This window comes from Triturus cristatus, chromosome 1_1, assembly GCF_964204655.1.
Source record: "Triturus cristatus chromosome 1_1, aTriCri1.1, whole genome shotgun sequence".
Lineage (NCBI taxonomy): Eukaryota > Metazoa > Chordata > Amphibia > Caudata > Salamandridae > Triturus > Triturus cristatus.
This window is the reverse complement of record NC_140579.1, coordinates 252,591,327-252,618,165: the sequence shown is the minus strand read 5'-3', so window position 1 is coordinate 252,618,165 and position 26,839 is coordinate 252,591,327. Positions and strand designations below refer to the sequence as shown.

General features: G+C 46.6%; 1 protein-coding gene across 1 annotated transcript in view; it reads right to left on the bottom strand.

Moving 5' to 3' along the window:
* Window positions 1-26,839, bottom strand: part of LOC146870092 (MAP kinase-activated protein kinase 2) — a 626,925-nt gene that overhangs the window by 52,119 nt on the left and 547,967 nt on the right. Inside the window, exons 5-6 of the mRNA XM_085627880.1 lie at window positions 872-998; window positions 266-341 (exon numbers count right to left, since the gene is read on the bottom strand). Coding sequence (XP_085484006.1) covers window positions 266-341; window positions 872-998 — 203 coding nt within the window. The remainder of the gene's footprint in view (window positions 1-265; window positions 342-871; window positions 999-26,839) is intronic.

The following is a 26,839-nucleotide window of genomic DNA, read 5'->3' as shown; positions in this document are numbered from 1 at the left end:
TGCTGCAAAGGGAACCAGCAATCGCATCCCAGCCCCAGCCACCTTTAAAGACCAGTAGGGGCAGCTATTCCTTACATCATCAGATCTCTCAGTTATTGAGTTCCACCCAATCATCCTTAACACGATGTGAGGAAATAAAATCTTAATGTTCAAGAGTCCCAGAGGTTCACTTGCTACCTACCCTCCTTCAAAGAGGCAAGTGGTGAACAGCACAGTAGTAACTAATCTCCCCCCTGCCCCACAAAGCCACAAGCCTGGTACTCACAGAATATACATGATGACGCCGAGGGACCACATGTCACAGGACTTGTCATACTTCTCCGGGCCCAGCACTTCAGGGGCTGAGAGACAGAAAGAAAAGGTAGAAATGAAGGGTGTTGCAGACACGCTGAAATGAGCCACAGAATACAAACTCACCACAGTAGCACAGTTTACTATTTCAGCGAAGCACCAGGTGTTAAATGAACATTAGCTCTAATGAAGTCTCTTCTCAACTACCCGAGCAGGTCGAATGCAGCGAGTAAACGTGTTTGTGGCAAGAGTGTTTCACGGATGTCTGTGCTTGTTCTGTGCAAGGGATACTTACACTGCTGCTGGCTGTAAGGTACCGGTCTGTTAGAGAGGATTTTGCACTAATAAGGCCTAAAAAAAACACATTCTGTGGCAACTAAATATCTGGCTTTCTAAACCCTGTGCGTCCACACAGTTCCCTGTTGGCCACAAGATGTTCAGCCAGTCCTGTTTGGTTGCAACTTGGAATTTTAATTCTTGCATAGGAAAAGGAGAGACTTTTGCAGTGCCCATCACACGCCCTAGCTTAAGTCCCACTTCATACAGCTGCTGCATGCCCTAAAATGAAAAACAGACTCACCCACATAATACGGCGTGTAGCAGGGTGTTGCCAAGGAGTTGTGTGTTGTGGTCTCTTTGGCAAAGCCAAAGTCAGTGAGCTTCAACACAGAGTTGGGCCTCTTCGACGTGTACAGTAGGTTCTCCGGCTGTGGAAGAAGAGGTAGGGTCAGGTGTGCCAGAAAATATACTTTCACAATTGTTCTGAGCAGTGAGCTCAATGCTCCTGCATTCACACATACACACTTGCCTCACGATATCTCAAGCGGGAAAAGTTACTTAACATACATGCCAACATGTGAACCTATGATTCGTCAATGCTGCAAAGCAGCACACAAATGTGTGCCTTCAATAAGGCTTCATAACTCCAACTGATCCGTTTCCAATTAGGTCATTTAATTTAGTTAGCACTGAATACTTGTCAAGCGGGTAGCTGCCGGGATCATATTCTTCAACAGGGCCAGAGCTAAAGAAAAGCACACCACTTCGTGTTTCTCTGTACATTTAGGCCAATACCCCACCCAGTTGTTTCCCAAATGGGGTAACGTGCAGAAGGTCACTCACTGCTTCCAGAAGCCCTACTGTGTCGATTTTCAAAACAGATATACCAACAGCACTTTGAAGCAGAAGTCCGATTGTGTCTTCCCAATTTATTGATGGCTAAAGAATTAATTACATGTTTCACGCGAGAGGACTGTCATCTGCAAAGGAGGTTGAGATTACACCATGTTCTTAATTGGCTACTGTAAGCAATGGGGTTATAAATTGAGAAGGGTGGAAACACGACTCAAATAATAAACACAACCCTTGTCCGGGTGAAGCAGTTACTAAATTAACCTGTGCTTATCCCTCTGGCAGCTTGGCACAAAAGCAATCAAGTTTAAATTACAGGCAATGTGCAAAGTATTTATGCAGCCCACAAACCGTGATAACATGGAAACACAACACATGAAAAATCCCACAACAATTAAAAAAGTTAAGTAAATTTTAGACAAATAAAATAACACCAAAATGAAATGCTTCCAAATCAGCAGTACTGGAGTTATGAATGTTTAGAGAAAAATAGCAACAAAACTAACTAAGTACCAATCGTGGCTATCTGGTCACGCAAGACTAGGACCCAGTACAAAGTTAAAGCCTACCATAATTGAGTGCGGGTCAGACACATACCAGGTTCACCCCGTCAAGGTCTACCTTCAGACTTGGAAGAAAATTTGAAGATTTCCTGGAGAAGTCCTCGGTGCACCAGACAGCAGACTGTAGTCTAGGACTGTAGTCTAGGAACCGACAACAGGGAGGCGCTCAATTAAGTTTAGTCGACAATGGCTGAAAAAGCTCAGAGAGAGGGGGGAAAAAGCTGGATTTTCAGGCTGGTGAGGTAGTCGTCATCAATGAGGTGCTGGTCATCATCGAGCCCAGTGAAGATCTCTACCTTCGGACTTAGTAGTTTTTGTGAAGCTCGGATTCCTACAACAGGACAAGGCTGTAGCCGAAGAGGGCTTCACAAGACCGGATACAGTCGTCGAAAAGTCCCACGGAAGAGGATTTGCTGCTGTGGAAAAGAACGTTACAACAAACAATTGATGGACGGAATGCTGACAATGCAGACATTCTCCCCCAGTCAAGAGATCTGGGTTAAATCCATCTTTCTTTTGCCCACTACACCACCCCAGTTTAGAGATGGCCATATGCAAATCAGTCTTGACCCTGTGCCTCATGGGAACAGTCCAGCCCGAACTGCCAAGCCATGTCTTCCCTGGACCGGAATAAAGCATCCTAGGACCGGTTTCTGGCTATCAGCTGTCATCAGCCAGGATAGCTTGACTCCAGTGGCGTAGTGAGCACGGGTCCCACGTCTGGGAATACCCATCCCACTTAGGGCGAAAAGCGTTACAACAAACAATTGATGGACGGAATGCTGACAATGCAGACATTCTCCCCCAGTCAAGAGATCTGGGTTAAATCCATCGTTCTTTTGCCCACTACACCACCCCAGTTTAGACATGGCCATATGCAAATCAGTCTTAACCCTGTGCCTCATGGGAACAGTCCAGCCCGAACTGCCAAGCCATGTCTTCCCTTGACCGGAATCAAGCATCCTAGGACCGGTTTCTGGCTATCAGCCGTCATCAGCCAGGATAGCTTGACTCCAGTGGCGTAGTGAGCACGGGTCCCACGTCTGGGAATACCCATCCCACTTAGGGCGAAAAGCGTTACAACAAACAATTGATGGACGGAATGCTGACAATGCAGACATTCTCCCCCAGTCAAGAGATCTGGGTTAAATCCATCGTTCCTTTGCCCACTACACCACCCACCTGGCTTGGCAGTTCGGGCTGGACTGTTCCCATGGGGCACAGGGTCAAGACTGATTTGCATATGGCTGGGTTCAAACTGGAATGGCATGGTGAGCAAAAAAACGATGGATTTAGGCCCAGATCTCTGTACTGGGGTGAATGTATGACATTGTTCTGCATTCTGTCCATCAATTGTTGTTTTTGCATTTGTCACCCCGAGTGGGAAGGGTATGCTCAGATGTGAGTCCCGTGCTCTCCATGCCACTGGAATCAAGCTATCCTGGCTGACGAGGGCTGAAAGCCCGAAACCGGTCCTAGGATGCTTGTTTCCAGTCCAGGGAGGACCTGGCTTGGCAGTTCGGGCTGGACTGTTCCCATGGGGCACAGGGTCAAGACTGATTTGCATATGGCTGGTTTCAAACTGGAATGGCATGGTGAGCAAAAAAACGATGGATTTAGGCCCAGATCTCTGTACTGGGGTGAATGTATGACATTGTTCTGCATTCTGCCCATCAATTGTTGTTTTTGCAGTGGAAAAGAACGTAGCAGGAGCTGTGGCACAGTCAATCCCACCCACGATGCATCTTGTTAGATTGGCTTGCAGGTAGGCAGCGGTCCTCTGTCAGTTCTCGGGGCAGTTTTTAGTGACATTTCTTTCCCCGGAGGATTTGGGATTTTGGTAGGAGGAGGTCACTAGAGCCACACCAAAGGTCAAGGACCTAGTAGGCACCACTTGGGGGCAGGGACTCACTCCAGCAGGGACCAGCAGCAGGTAGGCAGGTTGCCGTGTCTCTGGAGCTTGTTGTGTCCCTATAGCTCACACAGGAGGCCAGTCGGTGGATTTAAAATTTCCAAATCAAAAGAAACCAAGAAGTATTTTCCGACCTGCTCCCATTCGAAAGTTAGCATTTGTTAAATCTAATAAGGCAACCCAATGCACGTCTGTGGAAGTGAAAGGCATTAACATAGTGAAAAATAGTTTTCACTACCAAGGAATGTAAAACTTGAACAGACATGTACTACTTTTTAAATATCATGAATCCTACTGTAGGAGCTTTTAGGGCTTACCTTAGGGATGACTTAAAAGTATTAACAAGGAAGATTTATACCCGGCCAAAGGTTTATTTTGGCAGATCGAAATAGAAGTTTAAAACATGCCTCAGGCCTGCCACTGCAGACTGGATGTAGTGCAGTTTTAAAGTGCTACTTTGGTGTGTGGCACAAAGAGGGCTGCAGGCCCACTAGTAGCATGTAATTTACAGGCCTTGGGTACATGGTGTACCATTTACTAGGGACTTGACAGTAAATTAAATGTGCCACTTAAGATTAAGCCAATTTTACAATGTTTTGGTTGGAGGGGTTAGGGGGGCACAAGCACTTAAGCACTCGTTGGCAGTGGCAAAGTGCACATAGCTCTAAAACCAAGTGCGAAGGCAATGCGTTTAATGAATTACCATTCAGGGGAGTCCGGTCCAACTGGGACATTAATGCATCAGTCAGTTATGCTCTGCACAGTTAAACAAGCAGTGATAAAGTCACTAAATTTTGTGTTGGCACCAATGTTTTACCTTTGAAAATACTAGCTGGGTTTGTGAGAGTTTTTTAAACCATTACAAAAACCACCTAAAGATGGCTGCCCATGTATGCACAGGTATCTGCAGGTATGCATAGGGTGTCATCTTATAAAGCTGCTTCTTTTTGTAAAAACAAAGATGGCCGTGTATGCATGTGCTCATGCATATTCTCGCCTGGGCAGCCTCTGAACGTTTTTTTTAGAAACTTAAAAACCATTCATATATGATGACCATGCATCTGCATGCAGACGTGTTTTTAGATAGTGTTTCTGGGGAACAAATGAATTATGGATGTGATGAGTGCATATAAGGCACATTAGCTGTTCATGTGGCACGTTAGAAGTGTTGCGCGAGCTGGGCCCACCTCAAAAGTCTAAATTAAATGGCAAAGTCATTATTTTCATGCAAAAGCACACACTGGGCCAGCAATACCTGCCACTGAAGAGACTACTTTTTGTGCACATGTGAACACTGGGCAAGAGCAGAATGCAGGCACTCACAGGGAGGTAAGCCAATGGCTGAAGTGTGCTGGCAGACTGTCTAATGCTTTATGGTTTGGAGAGCGGAATAAAAATGAACGACACAACAGACCAATGGATGAAGACTGACTGAAAGCTCCATTAAGTAGTATATATATATAGATAAAGATAGATTTAGATATAGATATAGAGAGCGAGAGATACTAACATATGTATATATTAATATTAAAATACAAAGCCTACAAGTGTGCTATACATAAATTGAGCTGAGCACAAGAATGATGCTTTACTTTCTGCTGTTTTATAGGCGCTTATTTGCTCCTTTCGCCCCTCCGTTTCTGCAAAACTGGTTGGAAGTGCTGGAGGTGAGAATAAGTGTAGCCCCCATAATTGCAACAGCAAAGTAGTGTTAAATAACCCATCCGCACTGCACAAGCTTTTTGGCATTTGACAATGTTTATTTTAAGATTGGCAGCGGTTTGTTTAAACCATGCTAAAAGCTATACGCATCAACACACGACTGCTCCAATATAAAATAATAAAATACACAATGTATTTCATCACAGTAGGAAAGTGTATTTAGGATCATACGGGTCAACAGCAGGCTCACATAAACATAGGTAATTTGTCAAGAGCCAGGTAAAAGTAGGCATTAGTGAATACTAGTACGATAGTGGGGGAAAACATGGCGGCCGCAGGCTAGTGCGGCTCGCGCGTTCTGAGCAGTACCTCCAGTCGTTGTTTGATGGCAATGCCTTTTTGATTCCTGTTTTGACTTCGGAGGTCGGAGGCGCTTCGGCTTCGTAGGAGCTTCCCTTTTTTTTTTTCTTCCCTTCTCTCCAGTAACCCCCGTGGATGTGCTTCGCTGGGGCGAAGCTACCGCCTCCCTCCTTTCTATTGAGGTGGAGCCGGGCAGCCGTGGAGCTTAGGCGTGGCCACGCAGTGGCGGCTCGCGGATTCCTGCGAGGGAGGTTCGGCGGCCCCACAGGAGGCGCAGATGCCGGCTGTCGAGACGTCTCCACGGATGAGGTTGTGGGTGATGGAAATCAGAATAACGATTTAGAGTCATTTGTCCCGGTCAGCACGGAAGTAAGTCGTGGCTTGGTCAGGGAGCCTGAAGGTAAGATTCTGCCACAGAATAGCAAGGAGGAGGGTCATAGCACTAATGGTCGACCTGTCAAAGGGAAAATCATCGGCAGAGTGAAGAAAGTGTGTAAAGGAGACAAAAGTGTGTCTCATAAGCAGGTCCCTAGTAAAAAAGTGGCAATCGCTGCTAGGGCGGTCGAGAGGATCAGCGAAGAGTTTAACGTGGAAGAAGTCAGGAGTTGTAATCCAGCCAGCGAAGGGGACCTAAGGAACAGAGGGGCAGGTCGGAGCCAGGAAGAGGGGGGGGGAGGGGGGGGGAAGAAGTACATAAGCGCATTAGAGGGAAAATTACCTCTCAGAAGGGAGCAAAAAATAAACAGAGCAGCGCAGTACGAATAACTCCCTCCCTGTGCTCTTTTTTTAAGGTTTTGCCCCAAGTTCTGTCTCTCGAAAATTTCTCACGCCGAAATAATCTCCGACTTCTTAAGGTTCCGGAGGGAAAGGAAGGAGGGGACATCAAGTCCTTCGTGATTAATTTACTTAAAACTTCTTTAGTCTTCGATGAGGATGTTGAGGCTTTGGAGAAGGACATACAGCGGATTCATCGGGAGCCTTTCCGATTAAAACCCGGGAGAGCCAAACCGAGGAAAATTCCGATTAATTTTCAGACATACGCCCTAAAGGAGAAGCTATTGAACCTGGTGCTAAAAGAAAAATCTGTTAATAGTCCTGAGTTCCCCTTCAAGGTGCGGTCGGACTTGTCTAAAACCACATTGGATCGACAGTGGGAGTTAGGCCAACGAATGGAAACATTCAGATCAGTGGGCGCTACGGTACAGATGAGGTTCCCCGCCTTCTTGCGGGTGATGCATAATAATAAAATGCGTAATTTCAGATCTCCCCAGGAGGCGGATGTATGGCTGACTGATATTGTAAGGAACTCACAAGGGGGGGTGTTAAGTATTTAATTCTGGGTAGTGAATATATCTCTTCACTATCGGAAGGGAAGCTAAAAAAAGCAACAAAAAAAACAAAAAAAAAAACGGTAAAAATTAAACACCCAAAGCAATGCTAAGGAAGGGGTTAAATAAAAAAATAAAAAATAAAAAAATAAAGAGGCTAAAATCCAATAAGAAAAAGGGGAAGAAAACCTCAAATGTGGTTTTAGATACTAGGAATCAAAAGAGAAATATATTCTTCTAATTTTGTTAGGAAATTACTCATTTCTTATTTTTCTTCTCCCCTGTGTCTGTTAATTTTTGGGGAATCAGAGGGGTAGACTGCGTAAGTAGTGTGGAGGATGGGGTTACTGCTCAAGGATGTAAATCTGACAGTCCAACAGGTCAGAGGAAGTAAGGGAGGGTTTTCCGGGGGGGGGGGGGAATTTGGGGGGTGGTGGAAATCAATTAAAAAATCTCATTTGTTAGTTCTCTCTAAGATTAGGATGTCCCCAACTGTGGCTGCTATTTCAAGCTATTCTCAATCGCGTATGGCGAGCTGGATGGAAAGGATGGTTGGGGTGGTTGGGAGACGGGTAGATAATCGGGACAATGTCTGTTGTACAGTATTTATCCTGGAATGTTAATGGTCTGCGCGTAAGGAGCAGAAGAGATCGTATTCTTCAGTATTTGAGAGATTCCCCCGCGAAGATCATTGTCATTCAGGAATTACATCTTCTTAAGGCTGAAGCCTCTGAAATTCTAGGGAAGCAGAGATGGATTAATAAATTCATATCCACGGACCACAATGCCAATATACGAGGGATTATTATAATTTTCAAGAAATCTGTGAAGGTTCAAATCTTGGATTATAAAGAAGATCAAAGTGGCAGGTGGCTTTTAACGCGAATTTTGGTTGATGGTCGAGCGTATACATTAGTGGGATATTATGGGCCAAACCAAGATGACCCCCACTATTTGGAATGTATAAGAAACCATCTGGTTACATCCCAAGACCCTATAATATGGATGGGGGACTTCAACATCGTTATCAATACCAAACTTGATAAATCAACAAGTTCTAGAGCCCATGTCCTATCTAATTCTAGACAAACCTTGGTGTCAATCATGATTCAGCTGGGTCTAGCGGATATATGGAGAGAGAGAGATCGGGCAATAAATTGGGGGTCTCCTTTCAGAACTCCAAGTATAAACATAAATCTAGGATAGATTATGCATTATTCAGCTTCTCACTAAATAACTCGCTGATTTCAATAGATTACCTCCCAACCCACCTGTCTGATCATTCGGCCATCTCTTTTTCCTTAAGAGGTGACCAACAGCCTAGGCATGCTAGGTGGTCTTTTGACCGTACAATATTATTATATGAGGATGAAATAATCCATCTGGCAGCAGAAAGCAAGACCTTTTTAGAGATCAATTTGGATTCTGCTGATATAACAACGGTGTGGGAGACATGGAAAGCCTTTCTTAGAGGTATTATTACTAACAGAGCCTCTTATAGGCGGAAGTTGTATAGGGAGAAGATAACAGCCTTAGAATCAGAAATGAAGTTAGTGGTACTGAATCTTGGTCTCTCTATGGGCTCAGCTGCCGAGCAAGAGAGGCTCACGGATCTAAAAAATCAGCTGGATTTTATCCTACAAGAGAGGGTTACAAGGAGATGGGAGGCGAGTAAGATCTCTCAGTTTGAGTTTGGTGAAGCTGCAGGAAAGATTTTGGCCTGGAAAGTTAAAGCTGATCAGGCTAAAAACTATATTAGAGAGATAAAAGTGGAAGGGGAGAGTGGCCTTAGATCCTCTAATGTGGATATCGGCAATGCTTTCCTGGAATTTTTTAGGGACATATATAATGAGGATACCATTGAGGACCAAGCCACAAGATATCTTTGGCTGGGGAAAATACTGTTGCCAACTCTTACCGAGATTCAATCTAAATATTTAGAGAGGGAAATCTCGGAGGGTGAAGTCATTAAAGCCATCGGCTCACTTAAAAAAGGGAAGGCAGCTGGTCCCGACGGCTTACCCGGTGAGATCTTTCGGGTGCTGACACCAACTTTGGTCTCTACACTGACGGCCCTTTTTAATGAGATTTTGATTAAGGGTAAGGTTCCTCCTAAGTCCTGGAATGATGCAACTATTGTGTTGATCATCAAGCCAGGGAAAAACCCGTCTGAGCGCGGCTCCTATCGGCCAATATCGCTCCTTAACAGCGATTATAAAATCTGCGCAACTATTCTGTCAGCAAGATTGGGGAGTGTAATTGGCTCAGTGGTACACCAGGATCAGATGGGTTTTATTAAGGGGCGACAATTGGCTGATTTGACAAGGGAGTTGGTCGGTGCTATCGATATTGCCACTGTCTTCTCTCTCCCTTTGGCAACCCTTACGCTGGATGCTACTAAAGCGTTCGACAGGGTCAATTGGAGCTATTTGGTTGCGGTCCTGAAGAAATTTAATTTTGGGGAATATTTCTGTCGCACTATCTTTTTGTTGTATGGAGCACCATCAGCTAGGTTATTAATTAATGGGGAGTTAACAGAACCCTTCATAATGACGAGAGGAACAAGGCAGGGCTGCCCTCTTTCTCCCTTGCTTTTCGACTTGTATATTGAACCCTTTGCGCAGGTACTGAGAACAGACGAGAATACTCCATCTTTTAAATTTGAGGAGTGGGAGAGGAGGGTGGCACTGTATGCAGACGACATCCTCATTCTATCATCTGACCCGGATCTAGCATTCCCCACAGTCATTAAAAGGGCAGAGGAATTTCGTCGTATTTCTGGCTATGAAATCAATCCCGGTAAAACAGAAATCATGGTATGGAATGTCGCCAGTGAACACCTGAAGACGACCTCCTCCATGAGATACCTTGGGATTCGGGTAACACAAGATATTGAAAAAATTGTACAAAGCAATGCGGACCGGGTCCTTAAGGAATGTCGGAGGCTCTTAAAATCATGGGCCCACCTCCAACTTACTATCATGGGGAGGGTCAGTCTGATCAAAATGTCTATCCTGCCCAAAAATATTTTTCTCTTTAATACCATCCCTTTCGTTTTTGACTCAAAAATTTTGAATAGATGCCAGAGAGATTAATTCCTTTATTTGGAATAATAGAGCCACTAGGCTTGCATGGAAAAAACTGAGGAGGAGAAGAGAGAAGGGGGGGTTGGCACTGCCTGACTTGGAATAATATGCATGGGCTTTTATGTTGTCTCATTCAAGGATGCTTTTGAAGTCTCCATCCAGCGTACTAATGGGGTCAATGTATAATGCAATGTTAGTAGGGGCGGGTCTACCATTAGATGGATTCTTGTTTAAATACAGAGATCAAAAATTTTTCAAAAAGGTGAAATTAAAAATCCTACAATCCCTGGCTAAAGCATGGGCTACGATCAGGAGGAACCTGGGGCTTTCCTACTATTCCAATCATGCACCAATTTGGGATTCCCCAGGCCTACCGGCTTGTTTAAAAGACAGTCTGGCCATAACTTTGAGGGATGCAGGAATCGTAAGGTGGGGGGATCTCTTGATCGAAGGTGATATTGTGTCATGGAATGATTTGCGGGATAAGGTTGGACCGGGTGTAGCAAGATTTAAATATATACAACTTGTAAGCTGGGTCAGAGACCTTGGTAAAAAGGGGTTTCCTTTGGGGGTCAGTTGTAGCTTGGAACAACAGCTGGTAGAGAGGCAAAGGGGGGGTAAAGAGGTTTCTTTGTGGTACTGGACCTTGCTTGAAGATATAGACGGCGAGTTTACCCTCCCTGGCGATCTATGGGGAGAAGAATTGGGTTCTCACTGCAAGGACGATTGGAATAAATCCTTCTCCCTACTCTACAAAATTGTGAAACCAGCATGGCTCAGACGGAACCATTTATTTACGGTACACCGGGCCTACCTTTCCCCGCTAAGACTCTCAAAGTATCAGCAAAATAAAAAATGCAATAAATGTAATCTTCCCAATGCATCGGATGTTCATATGTTCAAAGACTGCCCTTCCATTGCACGGTTTTGGGAAGAAGTCATTACATCGTTGAATTCCATTCTAGACACTAATTTAGCTATAACTTTGCCATTAATTGTTCTTGGATTAGATCCTAATGTTACGGGCCAGGCCAGATCATTTTTATTTTATGCAATGCTTCTGGCCAGAAGACAGATCTGTAAAGTCTGGGTTGAACCATCTGTGCCTCAGCATGCTGGCTGGCTGACGTCCTTAATCGAGACATCAAAGGTAGATTTAGCCAGGCCAGGTAACAAACATAATCGAGCATTTTGGGACTTCTTGATTCATTGGAGATAGGGTGCCGGGGTTTTTTATTTATTTATTTTCCCCCCGGGTCCTATGATTATGCCTAAATAACTCCAAGGATCTAGGGTCTTCGATCTCCGGTTTTATCCAACAAGATCCTACAGGCTGTAAGACACCTAGTTAGAGTGAGCGATTACTCTCTTTTTCTGGTTCATCATCATCCGCCAATATGACATCGTGCCTAGGCTCTGGAGAGAAATTAATCTTGTTCTCTTTAGGGGGGCACGCGAGGTGGTTGGTGTATTCAGAGATGAGGGATTTGGCAAAGGAGGAAAAAAAAAAAAAAAAGTAGCCATTAGTTGACACGGCCACATATGCTTTGACACTATGAACGAGATCCATTTCACGCACAAAGACGGAGCCCTGCCCTTCTATCCCTTTCCAACCAGGAACCAATAAGCTTCAGAAATGGTCAAATGCCTGGGTGAAACTTCATGTAGCTACCTCTGGACTTAAGGGGCAAGCTCGTTCCCAGATTAGGCCAAAGCTGGGGTGCATTCAAAGGACAAAGTGCAACCAGCCCTAAAAACAGGCCAGACAGACCGGTGTGCCTCAAACACGCTTCAACATGTTATACTAGAACAATACAAAATTTAGTCCTGCAATTTTTTCCCAAGACCGAAGATTCCCAGAACCAGTTTGAGTTGAGCTTTATTTTGGCCACTCTGCCCGAGCTGGTTTTTCACCAAGAAAATCAATTCTTCCCAGAAGAGTTCTCGGTCTTTTATCCAGATCGTGAAGTCCTTCATTTCTCCACAGTTCTGTCGAAGAGCTATTGTCACGTCTCAAGAGCTCTGTAATAGTCTGGAATCATACTTCGAAACTAAAATTTTGGATATTCAGAAAACATTGCCGTCCGTGGTGGAACCTTCCCCTCGTCTGTCATTCTGATCTGGACTGGTGCAGCTATAAGCTTAATGAGTTTAGGACTATATCCTTAGAACACAGTCCAGGGATAAGATTCTGAAATGTAATTTGGGTCCTCCATTGATGCCTGCCAACCGACGCGGCTTGCGGAGGGCAGTGGACATTATCGACCCTGTGATTAACTCCATTTTCAGTCTCTCCCTTTCTTCAGGGGTTTTGCCTGCTGCCTGGAAACTTTCCAAAGTGTTCCCCCTGCTTAACAAGCCTGCATTAGAAACTAGCATTTTTTTGCCTTCGAGGGTCTGCGTGCCTCTATCACAGCTCTCCTCATCTCCTTCCCTAGTGGTTAAAATCTTGGGGATTAAGTTAGATAATACTGTCTCTATGAATGCTCAGATCTCTGCGGTGGTAGGCGAATGCTTTGCACTGCTCCGTACTATCAAGAAATGTCTCCCCCTCCTGCATTTGGATGCAAAAATAGTACTGAACTATGCCCTGATCACTTCGCGTCTGGATTACGTGAATGTCTTGTATTTAAGAGCTGCGGAAGCTCAGGTGAAGCACCTGCCGGTGGTCCAAAATGGGACCGTCAAGCTACTTCTTCATCTGCCTAGAAGCTCTTAGACTGCAGCTACACTCAAGGCACTGTATTGGCTGCCCATTAAGAAACCGACTTTGTTCAAAGCCTTAGCTACGGTTCACAGGGCAGTGTTCCTTTCCAGCCCTGGCTACTTCGCAGAGAGATTCAATCTGTATATTCCCTCCGGAGCATTGCAATTTCCTTCTGCTTCACTTTTGGGGTTACCCCCAAGCTTCCGTAAATCCTGTTTTTTCTCTAGGGGTTTGGGGGGAGGAGGGAGTAAGTTCTCTGCTGTGGGGATGCGTACGTGGGCTATGCCTGTTAGCGCCGGGACAATCTTCAGAGTAGCTGTGCACTGTACATGTCCCTCGTTCATCCATTCAATGTGAAATAATGTTTCCAATCACAGAACAGATACAAGCCAACGTGGGACACATGTCTAAGGTAATGACTTCAGAAGTCAAATTGTTGCACAGACCCAGCAGCCTCCAGAACAGAACCTCAAATGAGGCCAGATTAGCCTCACAGTGGTTGAACAAAATCTCTACCCGATAGAGTATGATGAGGTGGACACTGACGTTCCCCCCCCCTCCACCAAGCTCAAATTGCACATCTCCTAAAATTAGAGGAAAGCTGGAGGAACCCAAGGACAGAGGCATGCAAGCAACTAACGCAACTCGCCTCATTGTTGCAAGCACATCATGTTGGGGTTATGCGGAGAACTTGACATTTTCTTCTGCACAGGTCAGCACTCCAGCACACGTAAAACCAATTGTCTCCCACTAAACGGGGCAGGAAGTGGCGAATGACTAGATCTCAGACACCCCATTCACCACATTACCAAAAGAGGTCAGACACCAGAAGGAAGCCCCACTATGTGGGTCACTCTACTTGGAGAGGTAACTGTGAATGGGGGTGGGTGTAGAGGGAGGAGAGTGCCTCAGCAACCATGCTGAGGACTGGAGAGAAAAAGGGAGAGTTTAGTCAAACAAAAGATGCAAGAGACCGCTGGAAATCCTAGGAGGAGACAGTTTAAACTGACCATTTGACCAGAGAGCACTCATCTCAGTACAGCCTGGGAACTGTAGTGCGCGAGTGTGCCTGGAGTATACTCAGTCTCTGGCTATGAGGGACTGCCAGAAAACTCTGCAGTATTTGCCTCTGGATATTCCTGGGACTGACCCAGGAGTGTGATGTCATTCTAGGGACGAGCTGCAGTATTCTACCTCTTCCACCATAAAGCTATACAATGGGACCTACCAAGTGCCAATACAGTTCTCAAGGGAATGACTCTTCCACCAAACACTAGAGAGCGAGTAAAAACCTAGCCATCTCGCATCCTAGCCTTGGTAACACTGGAAGGAAGCTAGCCCACAGACGCATTTTATTCATTAATCCACCTATACATCAATCTCAGCCTATGATGGCCCAAGAATGATACAGGGGAAAGATTGCTTCACACACTACTGTCCACCGCCCCCTAAACAAGCATTAAAAATGCAATAGGTCTCGCCTTTCATTAAGTTAAAGCCATTTGCTTTGCTATACAATACCATTAGCAAAGCAAATGGCTTTAAACTTAATCAAAGGCGAGACCTATTGCATTTTCAATGCTTGTTTTTCCTTAGTTCTAATAGAAATCCTTGTGACTACTTCAAGGCTTAGTCAGACAAGTAGCCCAATGTATACACAAAAACACACACCTTGTATTTGATAATTAACTTGCACCATGTATACTGGTTACATTATTGGTGAACGCTTGACTATGTCCTTTCGGGTGAGGCCGAACGACTTCCTGCTTATTCTGGAAGCTAAAAGCTTGGGATGTTAATAGGACAAAACAAACACTGATATGCTACTGTGCTGAGGATTTGCAGGTGGAAGTCGTAGGCCATCCCAAAAAAAGTGCTTTTGCATGAACTGTCCAAAACCAGCTGAGCAGGTGGTTCCTATTTAACTACGAAGCACCCATCGTTGCATAAATTCAGCTCACTGAAGGGAAGCTCTCTTATCAGCGGTTTCAGGCAGGTGACAAAGACAAGACAGTTGAGAAACTAATATATCACCCGCGAAGCAGCTGCTACATGAGGATGTAATTTGGCACAAAACAAGTCTGTACTTCTGAGTCTTTTAAAGACAAGTCAACGAAACTTAGCAAGCAAAACACTGTTCTGTATGGGGACACAAGGAATTTCCTTTTGTTACTCCACTGTGATTTCACGTATTCAAGATTAATTATTTTGCTTTTGTCACTACATTAGGTGACGCAATGAACTGAGGTAATAAAGGTTACCTCCTCCCCATTAGGGAATGAAATCAGTGAGCAGCAGTGGAAAAACAACGTAACTAGAAGCTTTATAGATAAAGTCTGGGGCAAAGCAACATTACTGGCACTCAAACTCCTGCATAGGCGATCGGTGGTTTGAGCGCAGCAGACATGTTCAATACCATGCAATGAAGCCAGGTACCATCCATGCATGGGACATTACTTTCACATTTTCAATAGGAGAGCTAGTCAGAACAAAGCCGGAAGTCAGAAGATTTGCTTTATTTTAATCAGGGTAAGAGGAGCACACTATATTACATCATTAAAACATGCAGCAGTGTGGCATTCCAGTTCGCCTTATATCGAGACAATTGGTTTCTACACCCTACAGTGGCCAACTCCCCCAAAGGGAATGAATCACTAGACTCCCTTGAAAAGAATTACAGCACAACAATGATGCATCCCCGGATCCTGAGGGACAATTTGCTTGGCAACAGCTCTGCTTTCAGTAGGGCCCACAGACATAGCAAACAGCACCCAAGAGTTTACAAGGGTTTCGTTCTACGTTCCATCCACAAACAAGCATGGTGTACATTGACTCCACGTCGCGTTGTTGGGATCGACGACACCCTATAGAGGTTCTGTAATGTCATGCTGTCCCTTTACATCAGTCTACGTCCTATCCGCATGCAGCCGGGCCCTCTGAAGCGCCTCTTCCTGCCCTTGATTCTGCCCAGCTCTTACCTGCCTCAGGCCGGGCGCAGCAGCACTGCCCAGCGCCCCGGAGAGGTATCCTGCCCATCGGCTCTCCCGCAGCTGGACTGGAGCTGGTGCCGGCTTCCATCCTGGACTCCACGCCTTCCCAACTCCTCAGCGCTGCCTGAGAATCAGCATTGCAGTGGACCCGCAGACGGGACAGGGCAGGAGGGCGCGCGGACCCGACCAAGGGACGCCCGTGCAGAGGGGGGTCTGGAGAGAGGGAGAGACTGGGCGAGGGGGGTCGATAGCGCACCGTGAGAGGGGGGAGGTCGAAATGTAGAAGCACAGGCTTTTGAACAATTGGGGGGTACTGTGAGGGTAGAGAGGTGCGATTAGGAGCAGGAGGGTATAGAGAGAGGAGGCGTGGCATGCAGAGGTAAAGTGGTGCCTTGGAGGGGTGACAGCAGCGCGCCACTTGAGGTGAAAGCAGAGGTGAACAGGGGGTCGGGGTGGGGGGCTACAGAAAAGCAAGAAAGGAAAGGGTTGTATACGGGAGGATGGCGTGTTGGATAAGGAGCAAGAAAAGGCAGGTAGGGTAAGATAAAGGTAAGCGGAGGAGGGAACTGCTGCTCGAGGTAGTGACAAGGTCAAAGTTCATTGAGAGTTGGAAGAAAGGAGGGAAGGTAGAAAGTGTGGAAGGGAATGGGGAGATCTGGGGGGTATATTTTTATTTTGGGAAAGGACATGGAGAAGAAGGTAAAACGAGATTGTAATTAAAGGTGTGTCACAGAAGAACAAGTTACTTACCTTCGGTAATGCTTTTTCTGGTGGATACAGTATCTGCCTGTGGATTCCTCACCTTGTGAATATCCCCTGCGCCAGCAACGTTCGGAAACTTTTGTAGCAGTCCACGCCGATGGGGTCGAAGACGACGTCACAGAGACACGGCTCCGCTCGCGACTCCGCTGACGTCACCGGCTCAATAAGAAGACCTCGTCGGCGTGATGACGTCAGTTCCGCCCCTTTTTTCCGTGCCTTCGAGGCACACGGACGGACTGACAGCAATATATTTACACAGCATACACAGTACACAATATGCAAATCAACACACACAGCGTGGAGAATAAGTAGAAAGGCAAAAGAAATAACACACTGCCTTTGACAATAACAAAACACATTTTGAAATACCAATAATAGAATTGCAGGTATAGAAGGATGGACAACGGGGAGGCTGGTGGGTCAGTGAGGAATCCACAGGCAGATACTGTATCCACCAGAAAAAGCGTTACCGAAGGTAAGTAACTTGTTCTTCTGATGGATACATCTGCCAGTGGATTCCTCACCTTGTGAATAGATTCCCACAGCAGTCCCCATTCCCGGAGGAGGGTGTCCACCCTTCTAAACCAAAAAGTCCTGAAGGACGGAACGAGCAAAATGTCCGTCCCTCCTCACCTTCATGTCCAAGCAATAATGTTTTGCGAAGGTGTGGAGGGAGGCCCAAGTTGCCGCCCTACAAATGTCCTCCACAGGAACACCCCTAGACAAAGCAGATGTGGAAGACTTTGCTCTAGTGGAATGAGCTCTTAAACCCTCTGGAGGTTCCTTACCAGCCAAAGAGTAGCATATCTTGATGCACAAGACAATCCACCTGGAAAGGGTGCGCTTGTGCACCGCTCGACCTTTCCTGCAGCCAACAAAGCCCACGAAGAGCTGGTCATCAACTCTGAAGTCCTTTGTCCTGTCCAGGTAGAAGCTCACCGCCCTCTTAGGGACCAAGCGATGAAGTCTCTCCTCCTCCTTGAAAGGGTGAGGGGGGAGGATAGAAGGAAGAAAGTGTAATGGATTGCCCCAGATGGAAGGGAGTTACCACCTTGGGCAAAAATGCAGCCCTAGTCCTGAGTACCATTCCTTCAGCATGAATGGTCAAAAACGGGGTTTTTGAACTAAGAGCTTGAAGCTCACTTACCCTCCTTGCCGAGGTGATTGCAATGAGGAAAACCGTCTTAAAGGACAACAGCCTCAAGGGACACTTGTGTAAGGGCTCGAAGGGAGAACCCATAAGATAAGTCAAGACAAGGTTTAAGTCCCATTGAGGCACAATAAAGGGAGTAGGAAGAAACCTGTTTGTAAGGCCCTTGAGAAATCTAAGCACAATAGGCAATTTGAACAAAGACGGCTGGTCCGGCAAGCAAAGGAAAGCCGACAAAGCCGATAAGTATCCCTTTACAGTAGCCACAGCAAAACCTTGCTGGGCAAGAGAAAGGGCAAACTGTAGAATGTTAGACAGACGAGCCTTCAAAGGATCAATTTGTTGAAAACTAAAACAGCGATATGATTAAGCATTCACTGAAGACATGAATTCTCTATAGTCAAAACGTGTTTCTTGTCTTATGTTGACTAATGTCCGGACTCCATTTTGTATTATCATGTCTCCACGTGCTTTGCACGAGAAGAGTCCTACCTTTTTGCTAGTTGCTCTTGTAATCTGCCTAGTAACAGTCTATAAATAGCTCCTTTGTCCGTCTGGCACATGCCCAGACTTGACCACATCTGTTATCAGTTAGTCCTTGTTTGACCATGTTTTCGCGGGCTCAGGAAATTGTTAACTCCGCCCATATATTGATCCTGTATTGAAAATGTCCATAAATGGTAATGAATTTTGCTCTATGTTGTATCCACCCACTTATGAGCCCCTCTGTTGTGTATAAAAGGGGACCGTGTACGCAAGTTCTTTGTGCTACTCTATACAATACTGAAGAGTGTTGTGTAGGTTGTAGGACCACCCTTAAGGGTTAATAAACTCTGTCTTTGTATTTTGCAGTTTCCGTGCCAACTTCCGTCTAGCTTTCGTACACAGGAGGGCGAACCCTTGTATTTTGCGGGCCTAGCTGGGGCCTGTATTCATCAATTGGCGTCCGTCACGTGGGGCTCATCGGCGACTCGGATGCTCGAAGGTTTGGTCGTGACGAAGGTGAGGAATTTGGCCGGGGATGTGATCACTGCCAGCGGCGTCTTTTAGTCCTGGCATCCCGGGGTTTCTTCCTTCCCTTCCGAGCTGACCATCTGGGTGGCGCCGGTCCTCGACTGAGACCTCTTCTGTCGGTTTGCCGCGTGATAGCCGTTTGGGCGAATTTTGGAACTTGGCAGTTGGAATCTGGACACTCTTGACTGGTAAGAACCGTTGTACGGTACTTGCTCCGAGTTTTGAAGCCTGGGTTGGCTATTTGAGTTTGATTTGTGATGACCGGTCATATTTTGTATTGATTACTGTAAGTATATATGCGTTGCAACACATATAGGCAGGTAATGTGGAGATATTTCTCCGGAGTTGTTTAAATTTGAACGGCGCAACGTTTAAGTGCCATTTTTGATAATACTGCATATTTTGCATTATTTTTGAGCATGCCTGCTTTTAGCGCACTCCGTAAGTGGTGCTGCTGCTTTGGAAACCGGTTAAATCTTGAGGAATCTGCTCCAGCCCCCCCAGAGGGGACTCCTAATAGGGATATGTATGTGAAGCATGGTCTTTCCTCTATAATGTACAGCACAGTGTGGAGGAAATACACCAAAAAGGATCCTAAGTTACGATGGCCTTTGTATGGATCGTTTGAGATGCGTAAGATTGAGTATGTGGAACAGTGTATGTGTAAACGGCGTGCTCGGCAAGACATGTTTGAATGTGTACGGTTATGGGTGAAGGAAGTGCGTGAGCGGGAGAAGCGTGAGAGAGCGCTGATTGATAAAGAGCAACGGAAAAATGATCATGTGAGAGCGCAGGAAGCGAAGCGCCGGGAGGAAAGAGAACTGGCGGAGAGACAAGAGAAAGAGCGTAGGTTGCAAGTATCGGGTCAATATGCTGTCCGCCAGCCACTTTATCCTGTCCTTACTAATCTTGAAGATGATTTTCATTTATTAGATCGCTCTCCACCCCCTTATGTTGGCGCGTCTGCCCCGAGGTCACAGGAGTCTGGATCGGTTTCGGATAAGGTAGACACGCAGTCCATGTTATCAACTGATCGTATGGGTGAGCTTCGGAAAATTTCTTTTCGTGCGCTTAAGGGCAAGCTATCTCTTACTGAATTATTGGCATCTTTGGACAGTTGGCAGAATAGGGAAAAGTTATATTTTGTTGAAACTTTTTCTGATGAAGTGGTTACTGCCTTTCGGAAATATTCTGATGTTTTTGAGCCTGACGATATAGTATTAGATTCTAAAGCATTACGTAACGGTGTTTTTTCTCCCTCTAAGGTACCCGATGCGGTCCGACGGCTGTTTGCATTGCGGGACGCGATGTTTGAACTTAAAGAGAGAGCGCGCCAAAAGACAGGGGAGGAGGAGCAATTGAATCCACATGTCGGCGGGAAACAGTCGTCTACCTCCCATTCAGATAAGAGTGAACTAGTGCATGCTAAACCGATGCGAGAGGCGGCACCTTTGTATGTTCCTCCTAAAGGAGCGGGTACTAGTTCAGACATGTCTTCCCCCGATGCTAGGGGATATTTTGTGTATAATTGGGTTTATACTCCCTGGCATAGGACTGATGTTATGGCATTGAAGAATGCATTGCCTGACCCCCGCAAGAATCCAGCGGCCTTTTATGAAGAGGTCGAAGGGGCCTTGAATTCTTGTACTATGACTTTAGCAGATATAGATTTGTTCTTTGGGCTCATTTTACCACTGGATATGTGGCGATCTGTGCGGAAGGTGGATGATCAAGCCGTTTTTAGGGCCAAATGGTCTGAGATTGAGGATGAGGATAGGGAGAGAAAGCCCGCGCAAAAACCGTCCCAGCTTATTTTAGATCTTCCTGCTGCTATCTTGACTAAGTTGAAAACTATTATTCCCCCTAAAAAGATTGACTGGAATATGTTAGCTTCGTGTAAACAGAAGGTTGATGAATCAGTTTCAGACTTCTTTACGAGTTTTGAGGAAACATTTCATGATTTCAGTGGTCAGTCACTTACGGATGATACGGGTCGACATCTTTTTGTTGATAAATATGTGGCGAATTTATTACCGGGAATATCAGCTCGTTTAAAAGCGAGTGAAAGTTCTTGGTCCACCTCGTCTCCAGCATCCCTCCTGACTATGGCTCAGTATTATGAGCGGCAGGAACAAGAAGCGAAGGGGCATGAGGAGAAGAAATCGAAAGATTTGAAAACTAAGGTGATGTTAGCACAAGTGTATGGTTCGCCTCGTCGGGGTGTTGAGAGAGGTAGAGGAGGATTTTATGGTTCCCCTTCGGGTCGGTCGGATATTAATAGAAATCAATGTGCGTATTGCAAACAGTTGGGTCATTGGGCAAGGGATTGTCCGGTATTATACGCACCTCGTCAGGGACGTGGTCAGGGACAGCCGAGAGGTAGAGGGGGCTTTTCGAATTTTAGAGGGAATTCCAATGATCGTGCTCGATTTGAGCCTAACGTGCAGCAACGAGATAGACCTAATGTGTTTGATCGGCAAAATCAGTATCAAATGTCTGGGAATGACCGCCCTGGGTACCATGATTTGCAGCATGCATAGGATTGCGTTGGGTGGGGGTTGGAATCAGTTGAAGTGCCAGTTGATCAGAAGGGTCCTTATGTTACAGCAAATGTTTTGGGTTCTCCTGATCGGTTCCTAGTTGATACAGGAGCTACTCGCAGTGCGCTGTCCAAACAATTGATTCCGAGGGCTCCCCCATCTGGCTTAATGGTTACATCGGTAGGGTTTGATGGTACACTCTCTCGAAGCCCTCTATCCCAACCCCTTGCATTTCATGTTGACCAATTTTCTGCACTCTGTCCGTTTTTGCTTGCCCCGAACACGCCTGACAACATTATGGGTCTTGATATGCTTAAGCACTTTAGAGCTACGATCCGCTGCTCCCCTACTGGAGTACGTGTGATATTAAATGACAATCACCCCATGACAGAACGAATGTGTGTGGTTGCAGAGGATACTGTATTAGCTTCTCTCCCTCGTACTTTGTGGGCCACTTCAGATACTGATGTGGGACAGATGGTGATTCCGCCTGTACACATTAGTGTCAAGGAGGGTGCTGTGTTACCACGCCTCCCTCAGTATCGTATTTCCCAGGAGGGGGAGGAGGCACTCATACAGATTGTGCAGGATTTGATCAAGGTGGGAGTAGTGGAGGAAGTTCCATACAATGTTTGCAACAGTCCTATTTTACCCATTTTGAAGAAAGATACTGATACTAGGGTTTATCGTTTTATTATTGACTTAAGGGAGGTAAATAAGATAGTGATACCTCAGTATCCAGTGGTTTCTGACATCACAACGTTGCTTACTCTGGTCCCGCCAACGGCGACCACATTTTCGGTTATCGATTTGAAAAATGCTTTCTTTTCGATTCCTATTCATCCTGATAGCCGGTATCTTTTCGGCTTCACTTTGAATAATCGGTCCTACAGATTTTGTAGAGTCCCTCAGGGTTATACAGAGAGTCCTGGCATTTACAGTCAAGCATTGAAAAGACAATTGGATTCCTTTGTTCTGCCTGATGGTGTAGCCCTTATACAATATGTCGACGACATATTGTTGGCGGCCGACACTCCTGAGCTATGTGAGAAATGCACGTTATCCTTGCTTTCCTTTTTGGCATCTCACAATCACAAAGTGTCGAAGAAGAAACTGCAATTTTGTAGACCAAAGGTGACTTATTTGGGTCACCTTTTGTCTAAGGAGGGGCGTGCACTCACACCAGATCGTATTCAAGTAATTTTGGACACGCCAGTACCTTCCACACAGAAGGACGTGCGTGCATTTTTGGGTCTTGCTTCTTTTTGTAGGCAATGTATATTGGGGTTTTCACATATAGTTAAGCCATTATTAGCACTTTTGACAAAAGATACCCCAATTCCTCTTCCCTGGCCAAATGAGTGTGAAATTGCCTTTCAGCAATTGCGACAAGCCCTTTGTTCAGCACCAGTGTTAGGTACCCCTGATTATACGAAGCTCTTTACATTGTATGTACATGAGAGAGATGGATGTGCATTATCAGTTTTAGTACAGATGCACGGCGACAAGCAGCGCCCCTGTGCATATTTTTCGGCTGTACTTGATCCTGTTGCCCGAGCATTGCCTGGTTGTTTTCGCTCAGTTGCGGCGACAGCTGTGTCAATACGCCAAAGCGAGGGAATCGCGTTATCTCATAAGTTGTTGGTATTAGTTCCCCATGCTGTTGATGCCCTGCTTAATCAGACAAAGACGCAGCATTTGACCAGTGCTCGTTTAACGGGATATGAGTTGACGCTTTTGGCTCCTCATATTACGTTAAAGAGGTGTGCAACGTTAAATCCAGCCACATTGTTGCCGTTCCCGGAAACTCAGTCTGAAGCACATGACTGTATTCTTGTGACTGAGGAACAGACAAAGGGTCGTATTGATCTCCAGGATACGCCCTTTACAGATGTAGATGGAGAACTATGGGTGGACGGATCATGCCTGAAACTACCAGATGGTACGACTTCAGTAGCGTATGCAATTACCACATTACAAACAATAGTGGAGACAGCACGCATACCGCAGAAATCAGCTCAAGCAGCGGAACTGCTAGCATTAACACGAGCATGTGAGCTCAGTGCAGGATTGTGTGTGAATGTTTATACAGATAGCCGCTATGCCTTCGGAGTAGCGCACGACTTTGGCCTACTCTGGAAGGAGAGAGAGTTTCTAACGTCACATGGAGCACAGATAATGTATGGAAAGTTACTTCACAACCTTTTGACTGCATTAACATATCCAAAGAAGATTGCTATAGTTAAATGTAGTGCCCATAAAAAGGTGGTTGATAAAATTGGAGAAGGGAATGCTTTGGCAGACCGGGTGGCACGAGAGACTGCGATGCAGCCTGACTCTACTGCAATGTATGTTGTGAAGTCGCAGGCAGAAAGATGGCACGATGCTAGGAGAGAAGTGCTGGAGATACAGAGGACCGCTTCCGATAAGGAACGGGAGCAATGGTCCAATGATGGAGAATTAGATGATGAAGGGTGTTGGAGAAATAAGCAGATGGATAAATGGAAGTTACCCACAGCTTTTGTACAACCTATGGTTCAGATGGCACATGGACTAGCGCATGTCGGAGCTTCCGCAATTGTAAAATTACTCACACGAGTTTGGGAGCATCCGGAGATCGCTAGTACGGCAAAGAGGGTAGTGCAGACTTATATGATTTGCCTGAAGTATAACCCAGGAAAGGGTACACGGACTCCAGCAGGAGGATTTGCAACACCTACTGCACCCTTTGAGGTTTTGCAGATGGATTACATTCAGCTTCAGCGCTGTAACAATCTGAAGTATGTTCTAGTAGTGGTTTGTGCCTTCAGTAAATGGGTTGAGGCATATCCTACGAAAGACAATACTGCAATGACTACAGCCAAGATGCTATTGAAGGAGTTCTTCCCTCGATATGGTGTTTGTAGATTGTTGTGGAGTGATAACGGACCCCATTTTATAGCAGACGTTATCAAGTATGTCCTGAAAGGACTGGGAATTACCCAGAAATTTCATGCAGTGTTTCACCCTCAGTCTGCGGGATTGGTTGAGAAATATAACGGTACTTTGAAGCTCAAGATCGCTAAGATCCAAGCTTCGACTTCTTTGACTTGGCCAGACGCTTTACCGCTGGCATTGCTGTCAATTAGATCGATACCGCATTCTCGGACCGGTCTCACGCCATATGAGATCGTGTTCGGACGCCCAATGAATATTTGGGGTCCACCGAAACCGAAGTCAGTGTATGATGTACCTTGTGTAATGATGAATAATTATCTGGCACAGTTAACGGATAATTTGGTTTCTATTCATCAACAGGTTCGAGAAGCGCTCCCTGATCGGTCCACAGGTGAAGGACATAACCTCCGGCCTGGAGACTATGTTATGATCAAGGTGTTTGAAAGGACGAACAGTCTGGAGCCGAGATGGGTTGGTCCTGAGCAAGTCTTGCTCGCAACGAGGACAGCTGTGCGAGTCTCCAATCGGAAGAACTGGATCCACTCCTTGCACTGTCGTAAGGTGCCACCTGGATTAGTGGAGCCTGCTGTATTGACCGACCATCGAGAAATCCTGACTGCAGAGACAAGCCGTGCTGTGGAACCAAACGACACTAAGGAACTCTTCCCGGACCAAGCGATTCCTGGAGGAAGAAGATATCATCTCAGACCGAGGAAGTGATTTCTTTCTGTATCAGGACACATTGTCAGAACGGCCCTTAGGTTAGTGAAACGGAGAGCCAATGAGGCAAGGGGGGGGGGGGGGATCAGCCCTGCATTAGTGTAGTGACACCAGTCTTGGCCCGCTGGTGAAGAAATCAACGCCTGCCTAAGGGGAAGAGTTCTGACAACCTTTTAGTTTCAGGAAGATATTGACCTTTACTACAAAATGGAGAAGAAGAAGATTTTTTGTGCGACAAGTTTTATTATTATTGTAGCTATTGTTGGTATAACCACGTGGTTTGTTGAGGATGTGACTCCTGCCCGTGAGTTGCTTGTTTTGACTACTCCAGTGCCTGAGGAGCACTACTTTTACACCCTTCCGTATCAAGAATTGAAGCATCGAGGAGGAGCCAAGATGGCGACCGGGACGGCAGCGTAGACTCCCGGCTCCGTGAACCTCCGCATCCCGCACGAATATCCTGCCTGAGATCCTCAACCTGTGCTACGTGGTCGTGTTTCTGAAGGAGAGGGGCTCCCGACTGTGTGACTCCGAGGTTTCTAGCAGTGCTATCGCCGGAGAAAACTGCATCTGAACCTTGCGGCCTGTGCGACCCTGGAGCCGGGACATCGAGTGGACGCCGTGGCCGGATGGCAGTGCGACAACAGCGGCTGGTGGTGACTGGGTGGAGTCGGCCCACCGGAGCGGTGCCAAACTCGGCCTACATCTCGGCGTGGTCACTTCTACTGCCCAGTGTAGCTGACCGAGTGCATGACCGGGGGCGCAAATCTTAGATCCTCCGGTGGCTGCCCCTGCCTTGCTGGTGAGCTGCCCGGCCGCCGTCCGTATCCTGCCCTGATCATTGCGGGCCGCCCCCGGATTTCTACGGGAGCTGGTCCGTGGTGGGGACGACTGTTGCCCGTGACCACGGATAGTTTTTTGCCTGCCCCCGGAACCCGGTCACCCGCGACGTGGACATCGCGACGCTTGTCCCGGGGTCCCGGCCCCGGTGAGGGTCGGGCATACTTGGCGGCCATCTTGGGTCGATGAAGCCTACCATCCTGTCCGCTGGGCCGCAGCGGGCCTGTGAGCGTACGATTTTTGAGAGTGTGGCGGCGAGATCACAAAGAGCTGAGCTGGGGTACGGCGACCTCCTCGAGGCTATTGGTACTCTTCACTCCTCCTTGGTTCATGGTTTCGTGATCTTGGGGAGTAAGCTCGATGGTGTGGCGTCGGAGTTGGGGCAGTGGCGGCCCGCCTGTCCGCACGAACACAGAGTCTACCCACACTGCGCGCAGGAGGACGCTGTGGCGGCCACCCCTGAGGTTAGTGTACGACTGGACGCCCCGGCCAGTATGCTACAGTGTGTTCGACCTTCTGAGGGCCTGATCTGTCCCGGAGGCGTCGGACCTGAGTGGGATGTGGTGGCCTCATCCCGTGCATGCCCTCCTGCGACCCAGAGACAACTCCAGCAACTAATGTCTGCTTTGGCTGCTTCTGCCTTCCTGAACCTTGCGTGCAGAGCAGATCCTAGGGCAGCACTGGGAAGCCTGTTTCCTCAAGCGGCGGACTGTGTTGATGCTCAGAGACTTCCACCCCACCTGTGTGCGTCGCTTCTCTGTTGTTGGACATTCCTCTGCCTAGGAACATTGGGTATGGTGCTGGGTCGAGGGGTTGGCATGGGCAGAATTCCAAAGAGTGGTCAGG